At 47.6% G+C, this 27,597-nt stretch overlaps 1 protein-coding gene across 2 annotated transcripts in view; it reads right to left on the bottom strand.

Moving 5' to 3' along the window:
- ARHGAP10 (Rho GTPase activating protein 10) overlaps nucleotides 1–27,597 on the bottom strand; it is a 998,059-nt gene that overhangs the window by 486,980 nt on the left and 483,482 nt on the right. For both annotated transcript variants that reach the window (XM_078676901.1, XM_078676902.1), the window contains exon 10: nucleotides 25,977–26,071. In XM_078676901.1, the coding sequence (XP_078533027.1) occupies nucleotides 25,977–26,071 (95 nt within the window). The remainder of the gene's footprint in view (nucleotides 1–25,976; nucleotides 26,072–27,597) is intronic.

Genomic DNA, 27,597 nt, shown 5'->3' with positions numbered 1-27,597 from the left:
CGTTGAGGTACTTGGGGCCCAGGTTGTGGAGAGACTTGTGTGCGTGGGTGAGGAGCCTGAACGTGATCCTCTTGTTGACGGGGAGCCAGTGCAGGTTCCTCAGGTGGCCGGCGATGTGGCTGCGTCGAGGGATAACCAGGATGAGTCGGGCGGAGGCGTTCTGGATGCGTTGCAGTCTTTTCTGTAGCTTGGCTGTGGTTCCGGCGTAGAGGGTGTTTCCATAGTCCAGCCGGCTGGTGACGAGGACCTGGGTGACCGTCTTCCTGGTTTCGATCGGGATCCATCGGAAGATCTTGCGGAGCATGCGGAGGGTGTGAAAGCATGAAGAGGAGACGGCGTTGACTTGTCTGGTCATCGAGAGGGAGGAGTCCAGGATGAAGCCCAGGTTGCGTGCGTGGTCTGTCGGCTTGGGGGCGGTGCCCAGGGCTGGGGGCCACCAGGAGTCATCCCAGGCGGAGGGTGATGGTCCAAGGATGAGGACTTCCGTTTTGTCTGAGTTCAGTTTCAGGCGGCTGTTCTTCATCCACTCGGCGACGTCTTTCATCCCTTCGTGGAGGCTGGTTCTGGCGGTGTCGGGGTCTCTGGTGAGGGAGAGGATCAGCTGGGTGTCGTCGGCGTAGGAGATGATGCTGAGGTTGTGTTGGCGTGCGATGGCTGCGAGAGGTCGCATGTAGACGTTGAAGAGGGTGGGGCTGAGTGATGATCCTTGCGGGACGCCGCAGATGACTTCGGTGGCCTCGGAAGGAAACGGGGGGAGGCGGACTCTCTGTGTTCTTCCAGCGAGGAACGAGATGATCCACTTCAATGCCTTCTCTTGGATGCCGGTGTTGCTGAGGCGTTGGACTAGGGTGCGGTGGCAGACAGTGTCGAACGTGGCGGAGAGGTCCAGGAGGATGAGTGCCGCTGTTTCCCCGTTGTCGAGAAGGGCTCGGATGTCGTCGGTGGCTGCGATGAGGGCGGTCTCGGTGCTGTGGTTGGCTCTGAAGCCGGACTGCGAGGGGTCGAGGGATCCATTCGTCTCGAGGAAGGTGGCAAGCTGTCTGTTGGTGATCTTCTCGATGACTTTGGCAGGAAAAGGGAGGAGCGAGATGGGGCGGAAGTTTTTGAGGTCGGTGGGGTCCGCTGTTGGTTTCTTCAGTAGGGCGCTGAGCTCGGCATGCTTCCAGCTCTCCGGGAAGGTGGCGGTGTCGAAGGAGGTGTTGATGACGTCTCGGAGTTGGGGTGCGATGGTGGAGTCTGCCTTGTTGAAGACGTGGTGGGGGCAGGGGTCAGTCAGAGATCCGGAGTGGATGGTGCTCATCGTGCGGGCTGTGTCTTCGGTGGTCACTGCGGTCCAGGTGCGGAGGGTGGTGGTGGGGTGCGTTGGTTCGATGGTTGGGTGCGAGGATGGTGCGCCGAAGCTGTTGTGGATGTCGGCAATCTTGCGGTGGAAGAACGAGGCGAGGGAGTGGCAGAGATCTTGTGAAGGGGTGATGTCGTTGTTGCCGGTGCTGGGGTTGGAGAACTCCTTGGCGATGCTGAAGAGTTCCTTGCTGTCGTGGGCGTTGTTGTCCAGTCGATCCTTCAGTGATTTCTTCTTGGTGGTGCGGATGAGCTGGTGGTGCTTGCGGGTCGCGTGTTTGAGGGTGGTCATGTTGTCAGTGGTCCGGTCGAGGAGCCAGGCTTTCTCGAGGGTGCGGCAGGTCTTCTTGGAGTCCTTGAGTTCGTCGGTGAACCAGGGGGCCTTCTTGCTTCTGAGTCTGCTGGGAGGGTTCTTCAGTGGTGCGAGGTCGTCGGCGCAGGCGGTCAGCCATTGCGTGAAGTTGCGGGCTGCTTCGTTGGGGTCCGGTGTGCTGGCAGGTGGGTTCTGGCTGAGGGAGGTGGTGAGCTGGTCGGCGGTGATCTTGCTCCAGCTTCTGTGAGGAACCTGTTGCGGGTTGTGGTGGGTAGTGGTTTTTCTGAAGCTGAAGTGGACGCAGCTGTGGTCGGTCCAGTGAAGTCCGGTGGAGTGGCTGAAGGCGATGTGCTTGCTGGATGAGAAGACGGGGTCAAGTGTGTGGCCGGCGTAGTGGGTGGAGGTGTTGACCAGTTGCTTGAGTCCGAGGTTGGCGAGGTTGTCCAGCAGGGTGACGGTGTTGCGGTCCTTGTTGTTCTCCAGTTGGAAGTTGAGGTCCCCTAGGAGGATGTAGTCGGCGGAGGGGAGGGCGTGTGGGCTGATGAAGTCCGTGATGTCTTCGCTGAATTGTGTGCGTGGTCCCGGGGGTCTGTAGATGAGGGTGCCTCTGAGGGTCGTCTTAGGGTCGGTGTGAATCTGGAAGTGGAGGTGTTAGGCGGTGTTGAAGGTGTTGTCGGCGTCGGTCGTGATGCGGATGGTGTTCTTGTGGACGATGGCGATTCCTCCTCCGGTCTGGTTGACGCGGTCCCTCCTTATGATCTTGTATCCATCCGGGATGGCGATGTCGGGGGCTGAGGAGGCGTTCATCCATGTTTCAGCGAGGAATGCAACGTCTGGTGATGTTGTGTCGAGCAGGTTCGAGAGTTCGACGGCGTGTCTGTGGACGGAGCGGGTGTTGAGCAGGATGCACTTGAGGTCGCAGCTGGGGTTTGGCTTGGCGGGCGCGGTGCATGTTCGGAGGCAGGTGAATTTGCAGGTTGTGCAGGTGAAGGGTCCGTGGAAGCGTTTCTGGGAGGCCCGGCAGCAGGCGGGGTTCCGGCCGGAATTGAGTGCGTTGAGGGCGTCGGCGTCGTAGGTCTGTCGGGTCGTCTTGCGTCGGTGGGGGCCAGGGGGGGTCCTGGCGCTGGGCCCGGTCCAGGCGCGGACGGGCGCAGACGGGCTTACCTTCGGCACGCCTTCGGCGCACAATCGGCGCGGCCGCTGCGCGTGACCGCTGCGCGTCCGCGCGGTCGCCATTTATGGCGAAGTGGGAGGGAGGGAGGGAGGAGCAGCTGGGAGGCGGGAGCGGGGAGGGCACAGAAGGAAAAGGGGGCGTGGCCGCTAGCACGGCGTCAGGAAGCGGGGAGCGGGGCGGGCAGGCACAGGGGGCTAATAATAATACAAACACGGCACTGGGAGAACACAATGCAAGTGCAGATAACTCAAATGGGGAAGAGACAATAAACAGCACAAATGGGAGACCAAAAATAGAGAAAAACAGCACAAATTGGAAACAACAAGAAATAAAGTTAGGAGCACACGCAGATACCGGCGGAGGGTCGGGCTCAGCGAGGCAGAGGGTCGGGATCAGCGAGGCGGGCACAGCGAGGAGAGGAGCACACACAACAGCTGGTGGCCGTGCGGCGCGGGGGTGTCCTGGGATGATCGATTGTAGTTTGGGCATGTCCCTGCAGTTCAGGCGGGACCGTTCCTTTTGAGGCAGATTTCAGATTCCTGATGGATAAACCAGAAGCTGTACAAGAGATACAAAATTAAAGTAGCATTGTCTCGCTTGACAATTACTTTAGTGCACAGAAGCCTCCTTGAACTCACCACAATCCCTCATCCTCAGCCCCATACAATCTCACATTCCATCTACTGGGCCTGTCCTGCTACATCCTCACTTGCTCTCACTATGCTAATGCAGCTGACCCAGTTACTTCCGGGAATGGACTACCGGTGGGTCACTCATCTTGTGTTGATGCTTCATATGTGATGTATATGATTGAGGTTATACTGATATCGCCTTTGTCTTTTCTGTATATCTTTATACTTATTACTTATTTTACCCTGTTCCCCCTTGATTGGCATCGCCCATGCAGACTTTGTGTTCATTTATGTTCTGTAATGACCCCTCACTCTGTTGGTATCCATCAATGTGGCTTATATCCTTATTGTATGTTTTTTGGTTATCTGGAAACAATCAATAAAAAGTTTTGAACACAAAAAAATATTAAAGTAGCATTCTTACACAGAACCGGTGAGCTTAAGAGTAAAAGCTGCTAAGCTGTAATGATGTAATACACCCTGATAATATAAAAAAAAGCTTTGGAAACCGGCGTAGCACCAAACATAAGCATTGCTACAATTACCTAAGTACTGGTACCTTGAAACTAGGCAGTCCTTCCAGTAAATTGACTGAGAATCATGAAATACCAGTAAATGGAAGTAGGGATTTCTAGCATGGTGAATATAGCAACTTCACAAGATGCAGTAGCAACAGGAAAGGAAAACCTCCATGTACAAATAAGTAGGTGTGACTATGAATTACAAAAGGAAGAAGAATTAGTACAATGTTGATACTAAGAAGGGCACATGCAGTTAATTTAAAAGATTATGCATGCATTATATGAACCTACAAGTCCAGGCTCAAGGAAAAAGTTTGTTCCTGTGATTTAATAATGTAGGCAAGAAGGTGACTAAGTTGGCAGCAGTAACCTACAGTGACGTGTGATGGTGATCCCCGTCCCATACACCTTTACTTAAATGGATCTGTACTTCTTTGATCTGAGAGAATGTTTTATTAGCACAATCAGTGATTGAAAAATGCATCTCTGCTTGTGCTTCACCTTGTGCTGAATCTAAGAATAACTCTTGTAATTGTATTTATATATTACTTACTATCCCTGACAAGGCATCAAAGCACTTTTCGGCAAGCAGCATGGTACTCTGCAACCCAAAAAGCATTAGAGGTGGATTAGTATAGGGAAATGTGTTAATTTGAGCAGTGGACATACAAGTCTCTTAGTTGGAATAAATAGGATAATTGAGGGAGGAGTGAAGAATCTACAAAGTGTTAATTGGCAGAGCATAGTAGAAAGAGGAGGCTTGACATGAGTAAAAAGAGGGATGGAGGAGGTAAGAGTCTCTAGAAAGGAATTAGGGAAATCATCGTGGTAAAATGAGGCTTGGGATGAGTCAAAGAAGGGATACATGAGGGAAGAATTTAGAAAGGCTTGCTTGGGAGATCATAGTAGTAAAATGAGTTTCTTTGTGAGCTAACGGGGGGGGGGGAGAGACTAGAAATTTCTATTTTGGACATCATAGTAGGAGAATGAGGTTTGCTACGAGTCAAAGAGTGGAGGTAGAGGATATATTGAGAGAGGTATAGGGTGTGGCAGTAGTGCATGGGAGAGAGTCAAAGATGTTTTTTCTTTCTTTTTTTCTTTTCTTATACAGTAGGAGTAAAGTAATATATATATATAGAAACATTACTACCTAGAAAGGGTATACATATATAAGCAATATAATATATTGAGTTTTAAAGTTGTATTGTACAAACTCAGACTTTCAAGTGTTGTTGTATTGAAGATAATTTATTGTTATTTTTATCACTTTTAATTTTTAATTGTAACTTTTCCTCAATATTTTAATAGTGAAGCACTTGTAGATAAACTACCTAGATATTGTGATAGATGAAAAAAACATGGACCCATAAGCATCTAATCAAATATCAAATGAAACCTATGTAGTGACTATAAACAGGCGAACACCCTTTACAAAGATGAGCGCACATCACGGTTGCATTACAACGCACATTTTACATCGTGGAAATGTTTACATAGAACGTCTCCACAACGCATCCTGTTACATCGCAGCGTCTTCCACATCACGTGCTATTACAACGCGTTTTCCTGACATGAATACGATGTTGAGATGCTGTGCACAGTTGCGCAGTGAGATTGTGGTGACATACAACAACGCATTTACCTGACATGAATACGATGTTGAGATGCTGTGCGCAGTGACATTGTGGTGACATACAACTATGACGTGTGGTGACGTACACGTGATCGCACGATATGATGGGATGACATTAATGCCTGTGTGGTGACGTAGTCAGTTCCCTTTAAATCAATACGATGACATGTTATGTGCTTGAGATGCTGTGCGGGCCTGGTGTGATGGGCTGACATTAATGCGTGTGTGGTGACGTAATCAGTACCCTTTAAATCAATACGATGAATGCGATGACATTGTGGTGACATACAACTATGACGTGTGGTGACGCACACGTAATCGCACAATGTGATGGGATGAAATTAATGCCTGTGTTGTGACGTAATCAGTACCCTTTAAATCAATACGATGAATACGATGACATGAGCTTTATGTGGTTGAGATGATGTGCGGGTCTGATGTGATGGGATGACATTAATGCCTGTGTGGAGACGTAATCAGTACCCTTTAAATCAATACGATGACATGAGCTTTATGCGCTTGAGATGCTGTGCTTTACTGACATGAATACGATGACATGAGCTTTATGTGCTTCACAGGTGTGAACTGGTGTGACATACAACTATGACGTATGGTGACATACACCCAGGTGTGAACAGGTGTGACATTGTGGTGTTCTACTTTAACGCTACAACTATGACGTGCGGTGACATAATTGATGCGATGGGATAACATTGGTGACGTTGTGTAGATCGCACGATTTGATGGGATAAATCAATATGTGCGCAGACATGAGCTTGCAGTGCTTTGTGTGCTTGAGATGCTGTGCGCAGACATAAGCTTGTGGTGCTCTCATGTGGACAGGTGGGACATTGTGGTTCTCTCCTTTAACGCTGTGCTCTACTTTAACGCTCATCCGCCCAGACAGCACATGTGGAAATGACTGTATCAGTCCTCTTTTGCCCCTGGATAATTCAACTGCGATGTGCGCTCATCGTTGTAAAGGGTGTAAAGAGTGTTCTGCCTGGGATGAAACGCTGGCCTTCCAAGCCGTCTCTTCTCCTGTGTGGATGGTTAAAGCCAGTCAAGGTTTAAATCACAGTTGGTATAGGTTTCAGTCAGGGTTATCACACTTGCAAGGCAGATGTGGATGTCTAGCCAGGTTTTTGAGTTCTTGTAACGACAACACTACCAATATCCTAATATACATAAATATATTTATAGTACAATCACAGGCTAAATACTAAATAGGTACACAAGAAATAGACAATAAAGTGGTAAAGCAAGGACAACAGTGTGATAAATGAGGACCCTTTGGATATAAACACTATAGACATGCTCACGCTCACTAAAGGATTGTGACTCCACTGAAACACGAGAAACACCAAACAACTGCGGTTACTGTGACTGTTAGGATAGTTCATCCAATGCCTGCAAATTAGTAACGTTCACATCGCTGCCTGTTCGTGACGAGACCCTTACTGCACAAGGGGGAAACGCAGAGCTCCAAAAAGAACATGGTTTCTTTAAAAGGTAGGAGACTCTGCAGTTTGCGATCATAATGTCCACAAACAAGGAATATTAACAATGAATAAGAAGTGTTCTGCAGTTCAGGAAGTGGATGCAAATTCGGGGAATGAGCACCTCTTTCATTATGAGCTTAGGCAGAGTCAACCCTTTGAAACGTGGAAATGCTGCAACCCGGGGGTCCTAGCAACTCAGGGTTAGTGGTACACACACACTTGGGAGTGGCTCAGACGCCAACCTTGACGATAAAGGGGGGCAGACAATAGTCTGACCCACAGGGAAATAGAGTGTGAGTCCGAAAGCTCAAGGTTCAGATACTAGAACCACTTGGCCCTAGTAGATCCGTCTAGCCCAAAAAAAAAATAGAAAAGAATTAGCGTTGTGGGAACGGCGGGGGCAGTGGGGGCCAGGGGTTAGAGGCTGGATCACGCATTTTGGAAAACAAATCTGAAACTGTGGTAGGCCTGCACATATGCTTTGTAATGGCGTGCGCTTTTGCAGTGTGCGATGTATTCAACTTGGCAATCGGAAAAACCGCATTAGCGTTAAAACGCAGTGCGTTGTTAAAAATACCGGTGTGATGGTTTTTGCAATGTTTTTGGCACGTGGTAAAAGCACACGTTGAAATCGCTTGCGATGTGCGATCATACATCCCTATAAACATGTTATATATATATATAAACTATAAGTAATATGCACATTTCTTAAGAAGACTAAAGAATATACATTTTAAAAACATAGTCAGTCATATTTGTACAAAGAAATACACATATCTAGATACATACATACATACATACATATAAGCAAATTATAGATGTTTACAAACATAAGGATATGCTGTACATTAAGTTTTAGTATGATGGTTATGTAGGAAAGAGCCAACTCTTTGAGTAGTGTTCTAAAGGAAAGATAGTTATACGTGGATCTGATGTTTGGGGGTTAATTACATCCATAGTTTGGCTGCTTGAACAGAGAAAGATTTCACCACCATTGGGTTTTTTTCTTGCTTGTTGGGTTTTGAGGGTAGGTGCCAATCTTTATTTATTTTTTTTATTCTATTTAAGCTTGTACCGCGCACAGCTACCCACAATGGGTTTCCCGGCGCCAGGGATAGACTGTAGAAGAAAAGAGAATGTCACCTTGACTTAAGGCCTCTGCCGACTATTGGTCACGCTTAGTAAAGAGCAGGGTCTTCAAAGCCTTACGGAAGCGGAGTAAGTTGGTCTCGGATTTTAATGCCAATGGGAGGGAGTTCCAGTAATGGAGGTTCCTTTGTTGAATGTAATTGGTGAATTTATTCCTAATGAAAAGTGGTTTTGTCCCATGTATTACTTTGTGGGTAGAAGAAGCAGCTTGAAGGTGGATCCTCTGGCAACAGATAACGAATGGAGGGCCCTCAAGGCACGGGAACTGTGGGTTGTGGCTTTACATGAAGGGGTACTCTGGCAGCAGAGTTCTGAGTCCGCTGTAGTCTTTTCACAGTTGATAAAGATGAACTATTGTAGAGGTCATTTGAGTAATCAAGTTTAGACAGTACATGAGGAATAGTAGCTTGAACCTTATGTGGAAATCCCAGGTGGGGGAAGATGCGTTGAAGACTCTTCATGGTAATGAAGCTGGATCTTTGTAATTTGTCCACTTAGGCATTCATTGATAACTTAGAGTCCATGGTAAATCCAAGGTTTCTTACTTCCTTAAATAATTTAGGGGCTGGCCCCAGATTGTCAGGCCAGGGGCAGAGTGGATCATAATTTTCCAATTGCCACATATGAGTATTTCAGTTTTGGAAGCATTCAATTTGAGATGGCTCCATATCATCCACTGATTAATGGCTCTGAGGTGACAGAAGATTTGTGAGTTTCCAAAGTCTTTGGGGATTTCCAGTTTAAGGGGCATTTGTGTGTCAGCTGCATAGTTAAAGCATGTGAGAATAAATTAATTGATCATTGCCGGTCATGACTGCATATAGATGTTGAGAAGGCATGTGTGAGATGATAGAGTCTTGGGGGACCACTGCTTTTGTGAAGTACGATTTGGATGAAAAAGGGAAAGAATGGATGACATTTATTTTGATTTAAAGGTAGGATGTGATGCAAAAAATAACAAGACAGCAGTAATTCAAGGGACCCTAGGCGCTTGTAAGCAGGTAAGCATGTATACAGTAATGAGATAGCAGTGACTCAAGCTACCCAGGGGCGTGTACACTGTTGTGCATGTTTTCATTAATGAGATATCAGTGGTTCTAGGGCCCCCAGGAGCTTGTAAGCAGGTGTGCACGTATACGGTAATGAGACAGCACTGATTCAAGTTGACCCAAGGGCTTATAAGCTTGTCTGTATGTATATGTTAATGAGATAGCAGTGATTCAAGGGGCTCCAGGTCTGCATGTATACAGTAATGGGATAGCAGTGATTCTAGGGGCCCAGGGGCTGGCAAGCAGGTCTGTATGTATACGGTCATGAGATAGTAGTGATTTAAAGGCCCCAGGGGTTTGTAAACAGATCTGCATGTATACTGTAATGAGATAGCAGTGATACTAGATCGCCTTTTCCAGAGTGGAGATTTTGGTTCTTACATCACACTTTAAGTGCAAGTTAGAAGACACATAGGGCCATGGACACTTAAACTTAAAAATGTTACTAAGAATTTCCATAATGCTCGAAGTGTACGCATCAGCACGAATAAAAACAAATAATTGAAAAAAGTAAAAACAAACTGCCCTTAAACAAACAGAAAAAAGTCCAGTGGCTAACCTAATTTTACATGAAGACTATGAAAACATAATAGAAACTGTTCGAAAACGTTATTAAAAATAAAGGATACTAGAAAACATAATCCCATACAAGAATGATTCTCCAGTACAGGTATGATAGCTGGTACATTAAACTAGAGGGAAACAATTTAACTTGCCACCAATGGCCTCTGACGTTACCCAATTTAATCATCATAAATATAAGAAACTGGAAAATGAAACTGCATCACAAGCAGCACTTGAATGTAATTGTATTGCGAACTGTATTATGAATGTACATAGTGCTTACTACTCCGGACTATTCCTTTATGGACTTTGCAGAGTAACATGCTACTCCTTGGAGACCGGAGTAAATTTCTAGTGCTAGTTGTATTTCAGTTAGTCTTATATTAACCCCATGCGTGCTTCTGTCGGCCAACGGCCGTCACGCGCACTACCTTTGTAGTGCTGAGCACGTCCTTTGGCCGACGCGGCCCGCCTACTCCGCTTAACAACCGCACTTTTTACGTTAAAGTGGCTAAGCCACTCTATTAGAGTTGATAAACTGATTAGTTGCATGTCGTTTATGGTTTAGAGAAAGTTGGGTGTTATTGAGGAAGATGTTTCAGTTCTGGATAATTTTGCATTATTGACCATTTGTTTGTTAGTTGGCATGAGCTATTTAGTGCTGTGGTGTAGGTGAAGATGTTTTTGGACATACTTATTAAAGGTCAGTTATTGAAACTAGGAAGGATATTTTGGTAAGGTTTAGCCACGCAAGTTAAGAGTTGCAGAGTTTTAGAATGTAGGAGATATGTATAGATGTAGGTTCAGGTAGCTAGGTGTAAAAATAAGCCTGTCATGTAACTCATGAGCATTTTGGTAATGGTTTACGTATCATGCAATGAGTAGAAGTGCTAGAATTTCGTTAAGGTATTTAATATTTAACTAAGAGTGTTGCACAATTCGATTTATTAGTTTATCCAGAGTTGTAGAGTTTCTATGGTGCTGTTTATACTATCGATACCCAGATGAAATTAGACTTAGGCCATCATTCTATTTATTTCCTACTTCAACCTGAAAATCCATCTTTGTCGATACAGTGTAAGTTATGCTATTTTTGGTCATCATAGTTTCCAGTAAGGGTGGGAGTATAACATTGTTCTAGTTTCTTGGAATTAGGGTTTGACTAGGTCCTCTTTCTGGTTGCTCATGATCTTACTCTGCGACAGGCAAAATTTTTTGATACAAACAAATCCCTGGTGGTCTAGTGGGCCCATTAAAAAAAAAAAAAACATGGCGAGATCTGCCCACCAGACACAGCCACAAACATTGCCCCAAATGAGAGCGACCCTTGACCAAGGGGCCACTCCCCACAGATAAATCTCTTGTGGCCTAGTGGCCATACAAAAAAAAAATCATCCGATCTGCCCACCCAGGGGGACATACCGGCCAAATTAATGCTCCCCAAAGGGGAGCAACCCTTGCCCAAGGGACCACTCCCCACAAACAAATCCCTGGTGGTCTAGTGGGCCAAATCTTTTTTTAAAACATGACAGCCACAAATATTGACCCCCAAAGGGGAGTGACCCTTGAAATTATAAACCCTTGGCCCGGTGATGCCACACGTTACTACACAAAAATGTGTGAAAAAGTGATTTTTTTCAGCTAAAATTGAGGTTTGCAGGATTCCCATGGGTGTCTAGTTTTAAAAAATGTATAGGTTTGCTAGGTTTCCATAGATGCGGGCAGAGCTATGGTCAAAAACTACAGCTAGGCACTTTGCCACAAAAGGGTAATTTTTCACTGCGAAATTGAGGTGTGTCCACGTTGCATTTTGCACAGTTTCCTGTCGCGGGCACTAGACAGACCCCCACAAGTGAGGTACCAAAATTTGTGGATCCACGCAGATTCCAGAACTTTCCACCACAGAAATGTGGGGGAAATTTGTTTTTTTGGACAATTTTTTTAGGTTTGCAAGGGATTCTGGGTAACAGAACCTGGTGGGAGGCAGTAAAGTCACCCCATCCTGGATTCACCTGGGTGTCTAGCTTTCAAAAAATGTATAGGTTTGCTAGGTTTCCCTAGGTGCCAGCAAAACTAGTGTTCAAAAACCACAGCTAGACACTTTGCAAAAAAAGGGTAAATTTTCATTGTGAAAATGTGGTGTGTTCACGTTAGGATTTGAGCCATTTCCTGTCGTAGGCACTATGCCTACCCACACAAGTGAGGTACCATTTTTATCGGGAGACTTATGTGGTCAAAAAGTTACAGGGGCCTAAGTGCGCAGTACCCCAAATAGCCAAAAGAAGTCTTAGCACAGAGGCGGGGGGGGGGGGGGGGGTAGGGGGAAGGCCTAGCAGCAAAGGGGTTAAAGACACGGAGGCTAAAATTATCCCTCCATGTTGATACTGATACACACCCTAGTTCAATTAAAATTAATATCTCAATTTGCTCAATTTAGCTTGTTTTTTCTTTCAGAGTAAGTTGCCTTTGCGTGGGCGTTCTGCTGGTAAAGTTTTATGTACTGAATGTTAAGTTTCTTTGGATTTATCTTGTTCGCAGTGCTGGAAGTAGCCTGCATGCAGGAGGACGTTATAGCTTCTTAGAATGTTATTCAAGTACTATATTCTTCAATTGCGGCTGCTGTGTGCTGGCAATAAATGAAATTTGCTCAATGTTAGCCTCGCTGTCTTTAATAAAATCCAGATGTACTGCCCACCAGGCTGTGAAAAATCTAACTTGCATGTAGTTCCGCAATCCAGCAAAAGCACAAAGCACCTTTTTAGGTCTCGTGGCGTTTACAGCGCGAAGCGCTGTCTCGCCAGAGACCTATTGTCAGTGACTCAGCTTTCCAGGAGACAAGAGATGGCCACGCGCATCCAAAAATCGGATCGGATCGGGCCACGCGAACGCGCACGCTGTGGCCATCTCCTGTCTCCTGGAAAGCTCCAACACACACACAGCCACACCTCCCCCTGCACGCATGCGCGCACACACAGAGACACACACACGAGCGCACATACACGCACGCACACATACAGACCCCCCCCCCGCCGTCGCACACATACACACACACACACACACAAGCGCACCAAGAACCCCCCAGCAGCCCCCCCTACAACTAAGGCCCACTCACTGCCACTCCGGACATCTGCAGCCTCCGCGGGGCTCTCCCTCGGGCATGGGAGCCCCGCGTCACCACTGCTCCTCCAGGCACTCCGAAACCATCCCCCCCCGGTACCCCCCTCCAACTAAGCCCCACTCACCGCCACTCCGGACTTCCTCAGTCTCCTCTGCGGGGTGCGCTCCACGCGGGGCTCCCTCAGCTTACGGGAGACCCGGACTGCCGCGCACTCCATCCCCGCCCATGTCCCAGGCAAGGTGGCAGCACGCATGCTCAGTGCGTAAGCGTGTGTACACGCGCAGCTATTGTGCCGCGCACTTTGTTTCCCTTCACTGGCCCTGGGCTCCTCCCGAAGTCGGATCCCTCATTCCTAGGGGGCATTCCTTGCCCCCGAGGGCCCTCCCTTCCCCCTGGTCAGCTGGTTTATTATTTGGTTGGTGCATTGGAGCAAGTCCTTGACCCAATGAGTTGGAAATCAGACTACTACAACTCTATAGGAACTCCCGGATCGTGACAATCCTACGCACTACTTTGCTGTGGGAGAGCAGGCTGTAAAGAATATGATATCAACTGATTCTGTGGGTGTCCCGCCGTTCATTCAGAGACAACGGTCTGGGGTGACATCTCTTGTTTTGGCCCAGCAGGTGACTCTCAGCCCTGCCACGCTAGTCATTGAAAATACACTGGTTGGCATCAAAATGTGCTAATTTCCCTGTAGGCCAGTGGGCCTCAGCCTGTCCCCTGCCCACCCGCGTGCCTCCACGTCACCGTGCAGCGTCAGCGTGGGATGCGTCAGTCTGAGCGGCCTTCCCTGGGGAGGCTGCTGCCTTCGCAAAGAGCTCAAACAAAACAATTAGACACAGGTGAGCTGCACGTTAAAAGTGCTCGTGCAGGTGCGACCATGACATCAGCATCACCAAGGAGATGGGAGAGCGGGAGCCCGGGCGAGAGCAGGGCAGTGGTGGTGTGTACCCGAGGCTGTAGAGGAAGGGGAAACAAACAGAGCTCGAGAGGCAGGAGGCGGTGCGAAAGGGCAAGGGGGGAGCCGAAGGCAAGGGGTGAGAGTGAGGCCCCAGAGGCGCGAGAAACCGGGATTATAGGATGAGAGACACGTCAGTGGCAGTTTGTGAAAGTACGCGAGAAGAGAGGATATAATATAAGACTGGATGGATGGACAACAGGTAAGGTTCAAAGGAAAGAGTGGCGGGTGATGGGGCAATGAAGGCGTAAAAGAGTGAGGCCCAAGGCCTGAAGGCGGAAAGAAAAGGCACCGCAGGGAGTGCAAGGTCGGCAAAATCAATAAAGCAGCAGGTGCGTTGGTAAGGGAGCCCAGGGGCATAAGGGAGCCTCTGTATGCGATTATGGTTGAATAGCGCTACTTAAACAGATGGGACGGACTTCAACAGATGGGACGGTGTTCAACAGATGGGGCGGTGTTCCTCAGATGGGGCGATGTTCCTTGCCTGCAACAGATAGCATCCTTGACACACCGTGAACGAGGGTGGGTGGCCGCTGGTGAAGTACTAAGATGATGAATACGGTAAATGCCAGTGTACGGCACGAGAGAGGTGGTGAAAGGGCAATGGGCAGAATGTGCTGAGAGGTTCGAGTCTGGAAGAGCGGGAAAGTAACAACTGCCCTCACGGATGTGAAAGGGCATGACCCAAGAAATCTGTAGGTCGGTAGGAGGGTAGGCAGGCATACGGCCCATAGACATTGGTAGGTTGGAAAGACGGAAGGCAGAGAGACAGAGATACGAAAAAGTCGGTGCACTTGAGGACAGACAGACAGGCAGAAAGAACAGTGGTCCGTGACCAGAGATTGAACAGTCGACGTGAAAGATGGGGTCGCAGTAGAAGGACGCCGCAATCAAAAAAATACGGAGATATGATGGTAAAGACAAGCAGAAGAGTTCAATACAGGGAAATTGGAGAAAAAAGCAAGGCGTCAGGCGAGCAGTAGCAGCAGGTACCATTCAACATTTGTGACTCTGAGGTGAAGGGCATTCCTCCAGGGAGCAGAGAGGTCAGATTTTTTTTGTTTCTCGAGCGGTTTCCTTTGGAGGTGAGCGAACCATCAAATTAACATGTCCCGCCGTTCATTCAGAGACAACGGTCTGGGGTGACATCTCTTGTTTTGGCCCAGCAGGTGACTCTCAGCCCTGCCACGCTAGTCATTGAAAATACACTGGTTGGCATCAAAATGTGCTAATTTCCCTGTAGGCCAGTGGGCCTCAGCCTGTCCCCTGCCCACCCGCGTGCCTCCACGTCACCGTGCAGCGTCAGCGTGGGACGCGTCAGTCTGAGCGGCCTTCCCTGGGGAGGCTGCTGCCTTCGCAAAGAGCTCAAACAAAACAATTAGACACAGGTGAGCTGCACGTTAAAGTGCTCGTGCAGGTGCGACCATGACATCAGCATCACCAAGGAGATGGGAGAGCGGGAGCCCGGGCGAGAGCAGGGCAGTGGTGGTGTGTACCCGAGGCTGTAGAGGAAGGGGAAACAAACAGAGCTCGAGAGGCAGGAGGCGGTGCGAAAGGGCAAGGGGGGAGCCGAAGGCAAGGGGTGAGAGTGAGGCCCCAGAGGCGCGAGAAACCGGGATTATAGGATGAGAGACACGTCAGTGGCAGTTTGTGAAAGTACGCGAGAAGAGAGGATATAATATAAGACTGGATGGATGGACAACAGGTAAGGTTCAAAGGAAAGAGTGGCGGGTGATGGGGCAATGAAGGCGTAAAAGAGTGAGGCCCAAGGCCTGAAGGCGGAAAGAAAAGGCACCGCAGGGAGTGCAAGGTCGGCAAAATCAATAAAGCAGCAGGTGCGTTGGTAAGGGAGCCCAGGGGCATAAGGGAGCCTCTGTATGCGATTATGGTTGAATAGCGCTACTTAAACAGATGGGACGGACTTCAACAGATGGGACGGTGTTCAACAGATGGGGCGGTGTTCCTCAGATGGGGCGATGTTCCTTGCCTGCAACAGATAGCATCCTTGACACACCGTGAACGAGGGTGGGTGGCCGCTGGTGAAGTACTAAGATGATGAATACGGTAAATGCCAGTGTACGGCACGAGAGAGGTGGTGAAAGGGCAATGGGCAGAATGTGCTGAGAGGTTCGAGTCTGGAAGAGCGGGAAAGTAACAACTGCCCTCACGGATGTGAAAGGGCATGACCCAAGAAATCTGTAGGTCGGTAGGAGGGTAGGCAGGCATACGGCCCATAGACATTGGTAGGTTGGAAAGACGGAAGGCAGAGAGACAGAGATACGAAAAAGTCGGTGCACTTGAGGACAGACAGACAGGCAGAAAGAACAGTGGTCCGTGACCAGAGATTGAACAGTCGACGTGAAAGATGGGGTCGCAGTAGAAGGACGCCGCAATCAAAAAAATACGGAGATATGATGGTAAAGACAAGCAGAAGAGTTCAATACAGGGAAATTGGAGAAAAAAGCAAGGCGTCAGGCGAGCAGTAGCAGCAGGTACCATTCAACATTTGTGACTCTGAGGTGAAGGGCATTCCTCCAGGGAGCAGAGAGGTCAGATTTTTTTTGTTTCTCGAGCGGTTTCCTTTGGAGGTGAGCGAACCATCAAATTAACAGGAAGCGCCGAGCCAAGGACATGGCTTGTATCTCAGAGCCAGGCGCGCAACACCCATTGGGCTCGCGGGGCTTCACCCCCCCCCCCCCCCGTCGTGTGTGTCAGCTCGGGCTGACACAGCTTCGCGGGCTAGCGAACATCTAAATTGCAGCCGCACCGAGTACTTATCAGGCCTTTAAAGACCATTTACGTGTAAATGAGGCTTTTGTTGTGTGTTCACCCCTTTTTACAGCCCCTCTGTTTTTGGTTTGAAGAATTAGCCCCCCCGAAATATTTTTCAGGCCCCCCCCCCCGAAATGTGGCTCTAGTTGCCCGACTGCTCAGAGCCGTGCACTGGCCGAGCCCTGAAAATATTAGTTATGTAAATCATACAACTAAACTACTTAACATATGATAAACTTTCTTCAGAGTTCAAAAAGTGTATTTCTTTAACTCGTGGAAGTTTTGCTGTTAATAGGGCACTTTATAGCACTGTACTGAGATGTACTTTAAAAGTGGTCGTTTTTTAGGTCTCGGCGAGCAATGCTGTAGGGGCTAATTGAGCACTTGATCCTTCTTACGTCGATGGACGGCGCTCCACCTCTTCTTTAGCTAGTGCAGGCGGCAGGGAGGGTCCCTACTATCCCTGCTACCTCGAGACTCAATTGGCTATCGTTTGTGTCTACATATCCGCCTACCAACAAATGTCAGTGCACACTTTTCCACCAGGCTAACACACCAACAGCCTTCAGTGCACGCTTCCAGACACACACACCATCAGCCTTCAGTGCACACTTTCGCGGGGCACAAACACCACCAGCGATCAGTGCACGCTTCCACCACACACACACACCACCAGACGTCAGTGCACGCTTTCACCAGGCACACACACACACACACCACCAACCGTCAGGGCACACTTTCACCAGGCACACCCCATCAGCCGTCAGTGCACGCTTCCGCCAGGCACACACGTCACCAGCCAGCAGTGCACACTTCCACCAGGCACACACACCACCAACAATCAGTGCACATTTTCTACAGGCACACACAACACCAGCCATCAGTGCACGCATCAATTGTTAACGCATCCACAATTAACTATTGTAGCAATCCCAGTATGGCGCACTTTACTTTTAAACATGTCAGTGCACGCTTTTCCACCATGCACACACACACCACTAGCCATCAGTACACGCTTTCATCAGGCATACACACCACCGGCCATCAGTGCACACTTTCACCGGGCACAGACATCATAAGTCATCAGTGCACGCTTTCACCGGGCACAAAAACCACCAGCCGCCAGTGCACGCTTTCACCAGGCGCACACCACCAGCCGTCAGTGCACACTTTCACCAGGCACAGACACCATAAGTCGTCAGTGCACGCTTTCACCGGGCACAAACACCACCATCCATCAGTGCACGCTTTCACCGGGCACAAACACCACCAGCCAATACAAAGTTTGCAAAAAAATTCATGCAACACATTGTCATATACAATGCCAATAACTCAAACTTGAATGCTGCGAGACCTATTGCATTGCAAATGCTTGTTTTCTCTGTATTGTGCACTAATTAGTCACTTTATGGTAATATCACTGTTTTTGGTGCGTTGTGGTTTTTTTCGTGAAAGTGTACCTGTGCTATATTTTACATGAATTATATTTCTTATTCAAAGCAAAATATCGAACGCACACAGCATTTAGGTACTACATGTATGGTTATATTACACAATTGGTAGTTTCAAGATCTGGAAATAAGCTAAGCACTTTATTGACAGTGCTCTATGAATGTTGGCTAGGGTAAAACTTGGCCTCTATAATATTTTATACTTTTAGAAATATTGTCACAAAATTCATGACATTTGTTAACACCTCTCCACTCACACCTAGATATCAGGTTGGGTGTTTAAGCGAGCCAAAAGCTTGCATTATAAATTAATGAAGATAGTATGTTTGGTTGATGTTTTTTAACTTGTGATTTTTATTTTTTGTTAATATTGTAAATTTTAATTAACTTGACAATGAAGCATTACTTACTAACTGTATAACATGCTATTTTGCAGAACTCTGAATTCCTTTCTCATGAGATCTGGAAGAAAGAGGCCCTGACCATTTTTATTAGTTTTCCAAGAAGTGGGCTCTTAGCGATATGGCTGTAATTGCTGGGGTCTGTTGCATCTGCTAATTAGTGGGCATATGTATGAATATTCAAGTTCTCGGGGAAATGCACCTGTGGTTAGGGACTTGTTGATGATGTTTAGTGTTGACATTGCAGCTGATATAGATCAGACGACTTTCTCGAATATAAGAGGTCGGCAAACGTCTGAGGGTGCTCTTTCCACCTTAAACCCAAACAACCATTTCAACAATCCGCTCCCCTCTAACTTTCTAGCTGCCGCCGCCCAATCCATTATTCCTAGCTGGACTGCGATAATTAATGCTTCTCTCCGGCAGGGATCAATCCCTGACTCCCTGAAAGCGGGCCAAGTCCTCCCCATTCTGAAAAAGGCGTCGCTGGATCCAGCCTCCCCAGACAATTTCAGACCTATTTCCAACATTCCTCTATTATCCAAAGTGCTGGAGAAATGTGTGCAACTGCAGCTAAGTCATCACATCAACAACTTCCACCTACTCGATGACTGCCAATCTGGATTCCGAACTGGACACAGCACTGAAACCACCATGCTCCACATTGTTGATGATGCCCTCCAAGCCCTTGACCAAGGCAAAACCTGTCTCCTAATCCTCCTGGATCTATCCTCGGCCTTCGACTCGGTCAACCATGGGGAAGCTACTCGAAAGCCTTGAATTTAGGATGGGATTAGATGGCCCTGTCCTTGAATTGTTTAGATCCTTCCTCAAAAACCGATCTCAGAGATTCCTAATTAAAGGTAACCTGTCTGCTCCCTCTTCGGTCATGGTTGGAATCCCTCAAGGATCAAAGCTGTCCCCCACCCTCTTCAACCTTTATTTAGAACCCCTTGCCGAAGGCCTTCGCACCGCAAATATCTCCTATCATATGTACGCCGAAGACACTCAGATCTACATCAAAATCTCATCTCTCGAGGAGATTCTCTCCCTGGATGAGGCACTGAAGCGGACCGTCCAATGGCTCTCTTCCAACCAACCCAAACTAAACGCAAAGAAAATAGAATTTCTTCTAATTTCCCCTCCTAAAACCGACCCTGAGATACAGACATGGATTAAAGCCATCACAGCCTTAAAAATTGTCCACCAACCATCGTGGACTCGGCCAAATCGCTGGGAATAACCTTGGATTGCAACTTGAACATGCGAGACCACATCAACTCAATGGCCAAATCTGCCAGATTCCACCTGAGCTACCTATGGAAACTGAAAACCTTCCTTGACGCTCCAGACCTAAAACTGGCAGTCCAAGCACTAGTCATTTCTAGACTGGAATATGGCTGTTCCACCCTCTCTGGTTTACCCAAGATCTCCCTGGCACCTTTAAAAGCCTGCATCAATGCAGCCGCCAGACTACTTACCGGCACTAGGAAATTTGATCACATTTCTCCACATCTGAAAGCGCTGAACTGGCTTCCTCTCGAGGCCAGAATACAACTTAAGCTAGCATGCATCACACACAAGGCCCTACACTCAAACTCCCCTGCATATCTTGCACAGAAACTTTTGGTATCCGGAGGAATCAGAAACTCGCCAGTGACGACTTACTCAAGCCTGCACGCTTTCGGACGAACAAAAACTATAATTGGGCATTTGCTGGGGCTGCACCAAGAATATAGAACTCCTTCCCACCCGCCATCAGAAGAATTCCCTCTCTTGCACGTTTCAAAAAGGAGGCCAAATCCTTTCTTATGGGTAAATTCCTCGGTTAAACCCCGTTCCCCCAACCACCACAGGGACTAGTGCCTTCCTCCGTCGACCTTTCGGCCAACCAAGTACCCTGGGGCCATTCCTCAATAACTGTAATATTAACTGTACTTAGTATACTTGCATCCCTCTTGTACTCAGTACCCCCCACCCTCCCTAATTTATGGTATACTCTTGTGATCCCATGCCTCTTGTACAACTCTATGATTCTGTAAAGCGCTCTGATACCCCAACGGGTCAAGTTCGCGCTTTATAAAACACTTAAATAATAAATAAAAGGTGAGCATATATTTTTTCATGAGCACCATTTGTGGGTTTGTTTATACAATACGTATTTTCGTTTATTTAATAGGTATACATCTAGTGATTCGGCGATTAAATGAACAGCTTTTTGGTTGCAAATGATTTGACCTAGAGGTGATGATGTTGTTCTACCCTCTGGGTTGCAGAATCCTGCTAAATCTTAGGTATTTCTTTCATGGGGCATCTGGCCATAGAAATCCTGTTTGAGTAATAGGTTTTTTCAATTTTTTTTGTGAAATCTGTTTTTGAAAGTTTTACACAGAAATAAAAAAAGGAAATGTTTCACCAAGTCCAGATTGACACACAGCCTGTGGAAAGGCTCTTGGACATAGGCTTCAAAAACCAGACAAGTCTCTGAGCACCATGATACATCCAGATAAACATCTTTCAGAAAAAGAAAACACTGTAGCATTCCTTCAGACAACCCTCCAAGTCTAACCTTAAAAAAAAAAAACTGAACTGTGAAAAAGGTGAACTCGGTCGGAGGGTGTCGTAAGGTTGTTGGGAATGGGCCTTGGGGGTGGGTAGAGTTAATGATGCAACACTGTCATGTGGGCGGGGTCAAAGCTGCACCTACAGCTTCTTCCTCCAGTCTTGCTGCTGTCTATGTGCTCACTCAAATAGTCTGAGTGTTCTCAAACTGTGGGGCCTGAAGCAGCTATTTTGTAGTTTCATCATATACTGTATAAGGGCTCCAACCTTGTAGTAAAGGAAGAGTTACTTACCTTTGGTAACAATATATCTGGTAGAGACACAGTCTGGCCACAGATTCCTTAACTTAGAATATCTCCTCAGGCATCAGACTGGATCCGGAAAATCTTTTTTCCCCAGCAATACCTCAGCACGCTGGGAGGCGGCGTCGCCCGGCTCTGTCCTGAGGTCGTCCACGGAAGTGACATCAATGGAGCTATATATGCCCCTCCCGGCGTGCTGACGTCGGTTTCCTACAGGAAACTTTTCAGCGCCACAACGCGGAGCCATGCAAAAACTGCGATAGCATAGGAACAGTGTGTGTTAAAAAAGAGCAAAATCGTTGAAACAACAACAGTAAGTAACATAAAAAAGAGAAACAATAGGAAGTTGAAAAAGTACCCAGTACCCCGAGGGACTAAAGGGAGCTCACAGAGCACTTGCTGTAAGCAAGGGCCCAAAAAATTGCCAAGCCGTGCCCCACCTCGAGGGGGTAACGGCCGTGGCACAAAAAATAGGACAAGCCAGACACAGCTTATCACCACAGGAGGTAAATTAAAAGGACCACCATATTGAAGCAACATGTTACAAGACAAGTGACTAGAACTGGGGGTGAGTGTTTGTATTGTCAACGCTCCGTCCATCACCACCTTTGGTTTTTCTTTTAGAAGTAAACAACCAACAGAAAGTTCACTACACACACCCACCCTACAGAGATTGAAGGACTGTAGCGCCAAAGAGAACCTAACCCAACCGACTGCCATAGAATGATGGAGGCACAGGTGTGGACGGAGGGTGGAAATTAAAAACAGAACAACTCCACACGTGAGGAACACAGGTGGAGCAACATGAGAAGGCAGTGAAAAGGACAGACCTCAACCACCTAAAAATGTGGACGGAGTGGAGAAAGGTAAACACAGCTAATCCAGCTGTACCAGAATAAGGAAATAACACAGCCGAACAGCCACACAGCTCAGAACAGCTGTAACCCAGAACGGGTAACAGAGAAGAAAATGACGGCACTGTCACAAAACCAAAAATCCTCCACGAGGATTAAAACCTTGGAAGACAAGCAAACATAGACAGGAGGTGCCTGACCGTCAAAAAGAGTGACCCCCATCAAATGGTAGATCTCTAAGCCACTCCTGAGCATGCTCTAGGAAAACGCTATCGCGCAACCAAGCATGGTGAGGCATGACAACCAACCTGGACATAGTCTGACCCACTGAGTCAGTGGTGTCAATGGCAGACCGAATCGAAAGTTGCGCCATATCATGGCCATCACGGATTATGCGGGCCAGATCAGCACTAGAGTTCTCTGGCAAGGAGGGGAGGAGCTGCTCGACAAAGTCCCAAAGGGAATATGTAGCCCGAGCAAACACACACAACGTGTTTAGGGACCGGAGTCCTGTGCAGGCTGAGACAAACACGTCGCGCCACATGACTCCAACCACAGAGACTCCCGAGTGGGACGAAGCAACAGAACAGGAGTAGTCAAGAGAGCTGCCTGAATCACAAACCCACCAGCCACAGGTTGGAGGGTCAAACAGGTGGGGTCATCGGGAGCTGGGCGATAGTGATGTGCCACAGCACGATCCACGGGGTCCCCCGAAAAGGACCTCGCCCACGCCCGAGAAGGATGTCAAATAATGATCCGAAAATTGCAACAATAGCTTCATACTCAAAATGTTTGCAGCTCTGTAAACAGCCCTGATAAACGTCCCACTAGCCTCCGTGGCCCCACGAGACGGTGATAGCAAGTCATCAGTAGGTGACGGACGCAAGCTAATCCGGTCACGTAACAGAGGCTCAGCAAAAGGATGATTAGGCCAATGCCCCACTGGCGCCTGCTCCGGAGAGCGTTGAAATTACTCAGGGGTGGGGCATCAACTGGGACCTCACCCTCCACTAATAAAGCCAGAGATGGTACCGGCGTCGAGGCAACGTCGGCCCGGCGTCGTCGACCTCCGAAAGGGCCTCGACCTGCCGAGTCGAGCCGGCGTGGTCGACCTCAGAAACGGCCTCAACCGGCCGAGTCGAGCCGGCATCGACGACCTCCGAAAAGGCCTCGACCGGCCGAGTCGAGCTGGTAATGGCAAACTCCAGAAAGGCTGTGACCGACCGGAGTTGGACTGGCGACGACTCAACATCTCCAGAGGTGGAAACCTGCGGGGAGAGAGTGTGCCGAAGTGGTGTCGTGCACCGCCCTGCCTCCAGCGGTGCCGCAGGGAGCCTCGAAAGGCTGTGCGACGGCGCTGTGGAAAAGCTAGATGTCGTGGGATGCCCTTCCGGGCCGTGTCCAGACGTTGCGGCGACTCCGGAGTAGGAGTCAGGGCGCTCAGTCAGTGCCGAGGGTAAACCCGCCGGCGGAGTCCCGACCTAAGTTCCTACCCCCACTGTGGGCCCAAAGGCACGCCAGGCGGGGGGGGGCAAAGCAAGTAAGACTGCAGGGCCTCCATCTGAGGTCGAGTTGCCCCAGCACCCCCAAACAGGGGATATGCAGGGCCGAACTCCTGGGGGCCAGAGTCCTGCAAAGACCGGGCGCCGCGGGCCCGACATGATGTCGACGCGAAGCCGACGCGACTTCCACGACTTCTGTTTGTGCTTACCCGAGGTAGGGGTATGACGGTGAATGGCTCCGGGACCTGCCCCGAACAGGAACGTCCTCCTGTGAGGACCGGCGCCGCGTGGACGTCTCCGCTGGAGAAGGAGACCTGTGTCGCGAGGGGTTTGTTCGGGACATCCGAGCAGACAGCTGCTTCATGCGGCGTTCCTGAAGGGATTTCGGCCACAGCTGGTGGCAAGCGTCGCACTCCACGGAGTCGTGGTGCTCGCCCAAGCACCACATACAAATATCGTGAGGGTCCGTCGCTGACATCTGTCGCGAGCAGGACCGGCACGGCTTAAAGCCTGCAGGCATCGAACACACTGTTCCTTGATGCAAAAAGGCATCGAGAAGGCCTGGAGATCAGAAAAACAGGCCAGAGGTATCCCTTTCCCGGATCCGCGTTAGGGCACGGAAAAGAAGAAAACTGACGTCAGCACGCCGGGAGGAGCATATATGGCTCCATTGACGTCACTTCTGTCGACTATGTCAGGATGGAGCCGGGCGATCCAGATCCAGTCTAACGCCTAGGGAGATATTCTAAGTTAAGGAATCTGCGGCTAGAAGTCTCCATCTAATGTTTGTTTCAGTGAGAGCTAGTTTGTGTGAAATCCTAGCTTTTATCATCAGGGTGTGTCATATGCAGTGGAACCAAAGCACTGTTGAGGAGCTTTGTTTTGCTTCCAGTAGAGGGCCAGGAGCTGCCTAGCAGATCCAGCCATGTGACACATTAGTCTCCAGTCTGTCCAAGTCATACCCTCCATTGTGGTTAGCTGTAACCCCAAGAGCATAATACCTGGGTCTGCCGGGATGAGGTATCCTACTTCCCCCTTAATGTAGCCCAGTATTTCTTTCCAGAACCTTTTTATAACCAAACATGACCACAAGATATGTATCAAGGACCCAGGGATTTGTGAGTCTCTCCAGCAGAATGGAGATATTGCGGTGTACATTCTTTCTTTACTTTTTGATGTATGATTTGTAAATCCTGTTGCGTCTTTGTAGACACATTTTGTATTGTAGGTTGTTGGATTTCTACCAGACTCATTGAGGAGAGTTTATTTGTGCTTTTATCTGTTTCTACTACATCATTCATCCAAGTGTTCTTCCTTTTCTATTTTTCTGACGTCTTTTTCTCAAGGGAAAATTTAGTTGAAGACAGTTTTCATCCAGTCATAAAGCTTGTCTATTGAGTGTATATGGTCCATGCTAGTGTTTATTTTTGTAAGCTGACCTAAAGGTTCACAATAGAAAGTTTGTTCTATTGTCTGCATTATTGCCATGTGAGACAAAGATAAACGAAGGTTTATAGAGAATACTATGGTTGGTTAGATCTCTGTGATGCTGTCATGCCGGATTGCAGAAGAAAGTGTCCAGTGTGTTTTCACACATGTAAATCAGAGCACGGAATACTTGAATAAAATTGCGAGTGCTTAGTCCAAAGATTCTGGTATTGGGCTGGTGCATTTTTGGTCTGTCACATCAAAGATTTAGGTCACATAAGTGTGGGTATTTGATGGAAAACTCAGATATGGTGTCTACGAAGGTATCTGTGAATGTTCCATTAGTTGGCAGTTGAGTTAGGATTGCATCTTGTCTGTAGAGTGTAACATCATGATATCTTTAATTTCTGTGATGGTTATATCATAAGTGGCATTGCTAGGCCTCCTTTTTGTCTTGGCAGTTTTAAGTGAAACATCGACAATCTGACAGAAAAGCGTGGTGGAGTATTGGAGCCATATAATTGTCCAGACATGTTTTGGTAATAAAAAAGAGGCTCGTTTTTTGCCAGGTAGGAGATCGTGTATAAGTTCTTTGTTTTTGGAAAATGATTTGTCAATGATGAGCAGGCAGGGTAGGAGGGAGGCAAGATGTGGAGGGGACGATGTTAAACATTTTATGTAAAAATACATTTAAGTGATTGAAAGGCATACATAACTAGCATCTGCAACAACTTACACAACACTTACCGGTCAGTAGCTTCTATATCAAAACAGAATCGCCGGTCTATTGTGTCTGTATTTCTTTTGATGCAACATTTTAAGGTTAGGAGTTCTCCGTCACCCTGAAGAGAAATTTTGTAAATTAGACAAGTAGACAGAGAAACAAGATAAACAAAATGTAAATTGGGAATATTAAATGTAATAGATTCTTATATCATGGAAAAAAAGTTGGCTAATAAAAAGTAAAATCCAGGCTTCAAACAACAGCTTGAATGTCAAGGAGGAATTGTATTTGCCGGTGAATGCATGGGTTGGGAAAAAGAGGACTTGCTGAAGTTCTAGGTAAACTGATAAAAGGCATTCAATGTGAGGTGATAACAGGACAAGAAGATGCTGATCTAACCACAGTGGTGCCTAATGCAGCGTGGAAAGTAACCAAAGGAAGGAGCAGTAAATATTATGCTGGAAGGAGAGCGACAGGTGCAGGCTTCTACGGTAAGGTTGATAGAAAAAAGGGTTAATGCCTTCTCAAGTGCTCAAATACAGTTCTGATGAGGTTGTGTCAATAAAGTACATTTCTATAAGAAAAATGAGACTGGAGTTGGCTTTTTTCCCATTCAGAGAGTGCATAATTCTAGTCCATTACTCAAAAGTAATTAGGGTTTTCAATTTTAGTTTTAAAGACTTGCAAATGTGTTATTTTTGGAAATAAGTTCTTTTGAATTTGACTGCCCAGAGTTTCAGTATTTCCACAAAGAGGAGCTTAGACGGAGGAAAAGGATAAGGTATGTCTTTCACTCATGAAACCAACAACATTAATCCCAAACTCCTACATCCCATGAAATTCCCTAGCAATGTACTCCTTCAATTCTGTCAACGCAGCGCAAAATAGAAGAAATTTGTGTGCCTCAAGGTTCATAGGCCCTGGAGTGGTGTCTCCACACATAAGCAACCATGGTTTGCCATTTGGCTAGCAGTTCCAACAGGCGAGGTTTTTTATCCTTGGCATACTCCTATGCTTGCAGGGATGCTGGTGTAGATAATATAATCCATGATCAAAGGGCACACAATACTAAGAAAATAAATTGTTTTGGGGATACATTTGCCACTTCGCCTCTAGAATTATATCTATTGAAACTACAAATGCACATTCAAAAGAATCATTAGAAATTTCTGAACCCCGTACAGAGGGTCACGGGCATGCAGGGGTTATTGGGCACAACTGTGGGGGTTAAGGCCTTTTACTTCTGCTGTCCTGAAGCCCGACCTACTATGAATCATGAGGAACTCTGCCAAGTATCCCCTTAGCACTTGACTTTCAGTGGTAGCACAGGTCTCTTGAGGGAGATGTGGTGGGAGACACAGGGAGGATGAACACAGGTTCAGACTCAAAATACGTGCAGCAGCAGTAATAAACGACTGCCCAGTCAAATACTTACTTTTATGAACAAGCATTGGCATAGCCAATAGGTCTCGCTTTTGGGACCCTATAAGTATTAAGTTATGCAGCACAATATCCTTAGTGCAACAACATCAACTGTTGCATGTCTAAACACTTATAAGGTCCCTATGGCGAGACCTATTGGCTATGCCAATGCTTGTTATCAATGACTTTGGTAGGCCGGCATAGACGATTTTGAAATAGTCT

The sequence above is a fragment of the Lissotriton helveticus genome, chromosome 2_1, assembly GCF_964261635.1.
Source record: "Lissotriton helveticus chromosome 2_1, aLisHel1.1, whole genome shotgun sequence".
Lineage (NCBI taxonomy): Eukaryota > Metazoa > Chordata > Amphibia > Caudata > Salamandridae > Lissotriton > Lissotriton helveticus.
The sequence above is the reverse complement of the archived record's forward strand: the minus strand, read 5'-3'. Positions and strand labels throughout refer to the sequence as shown.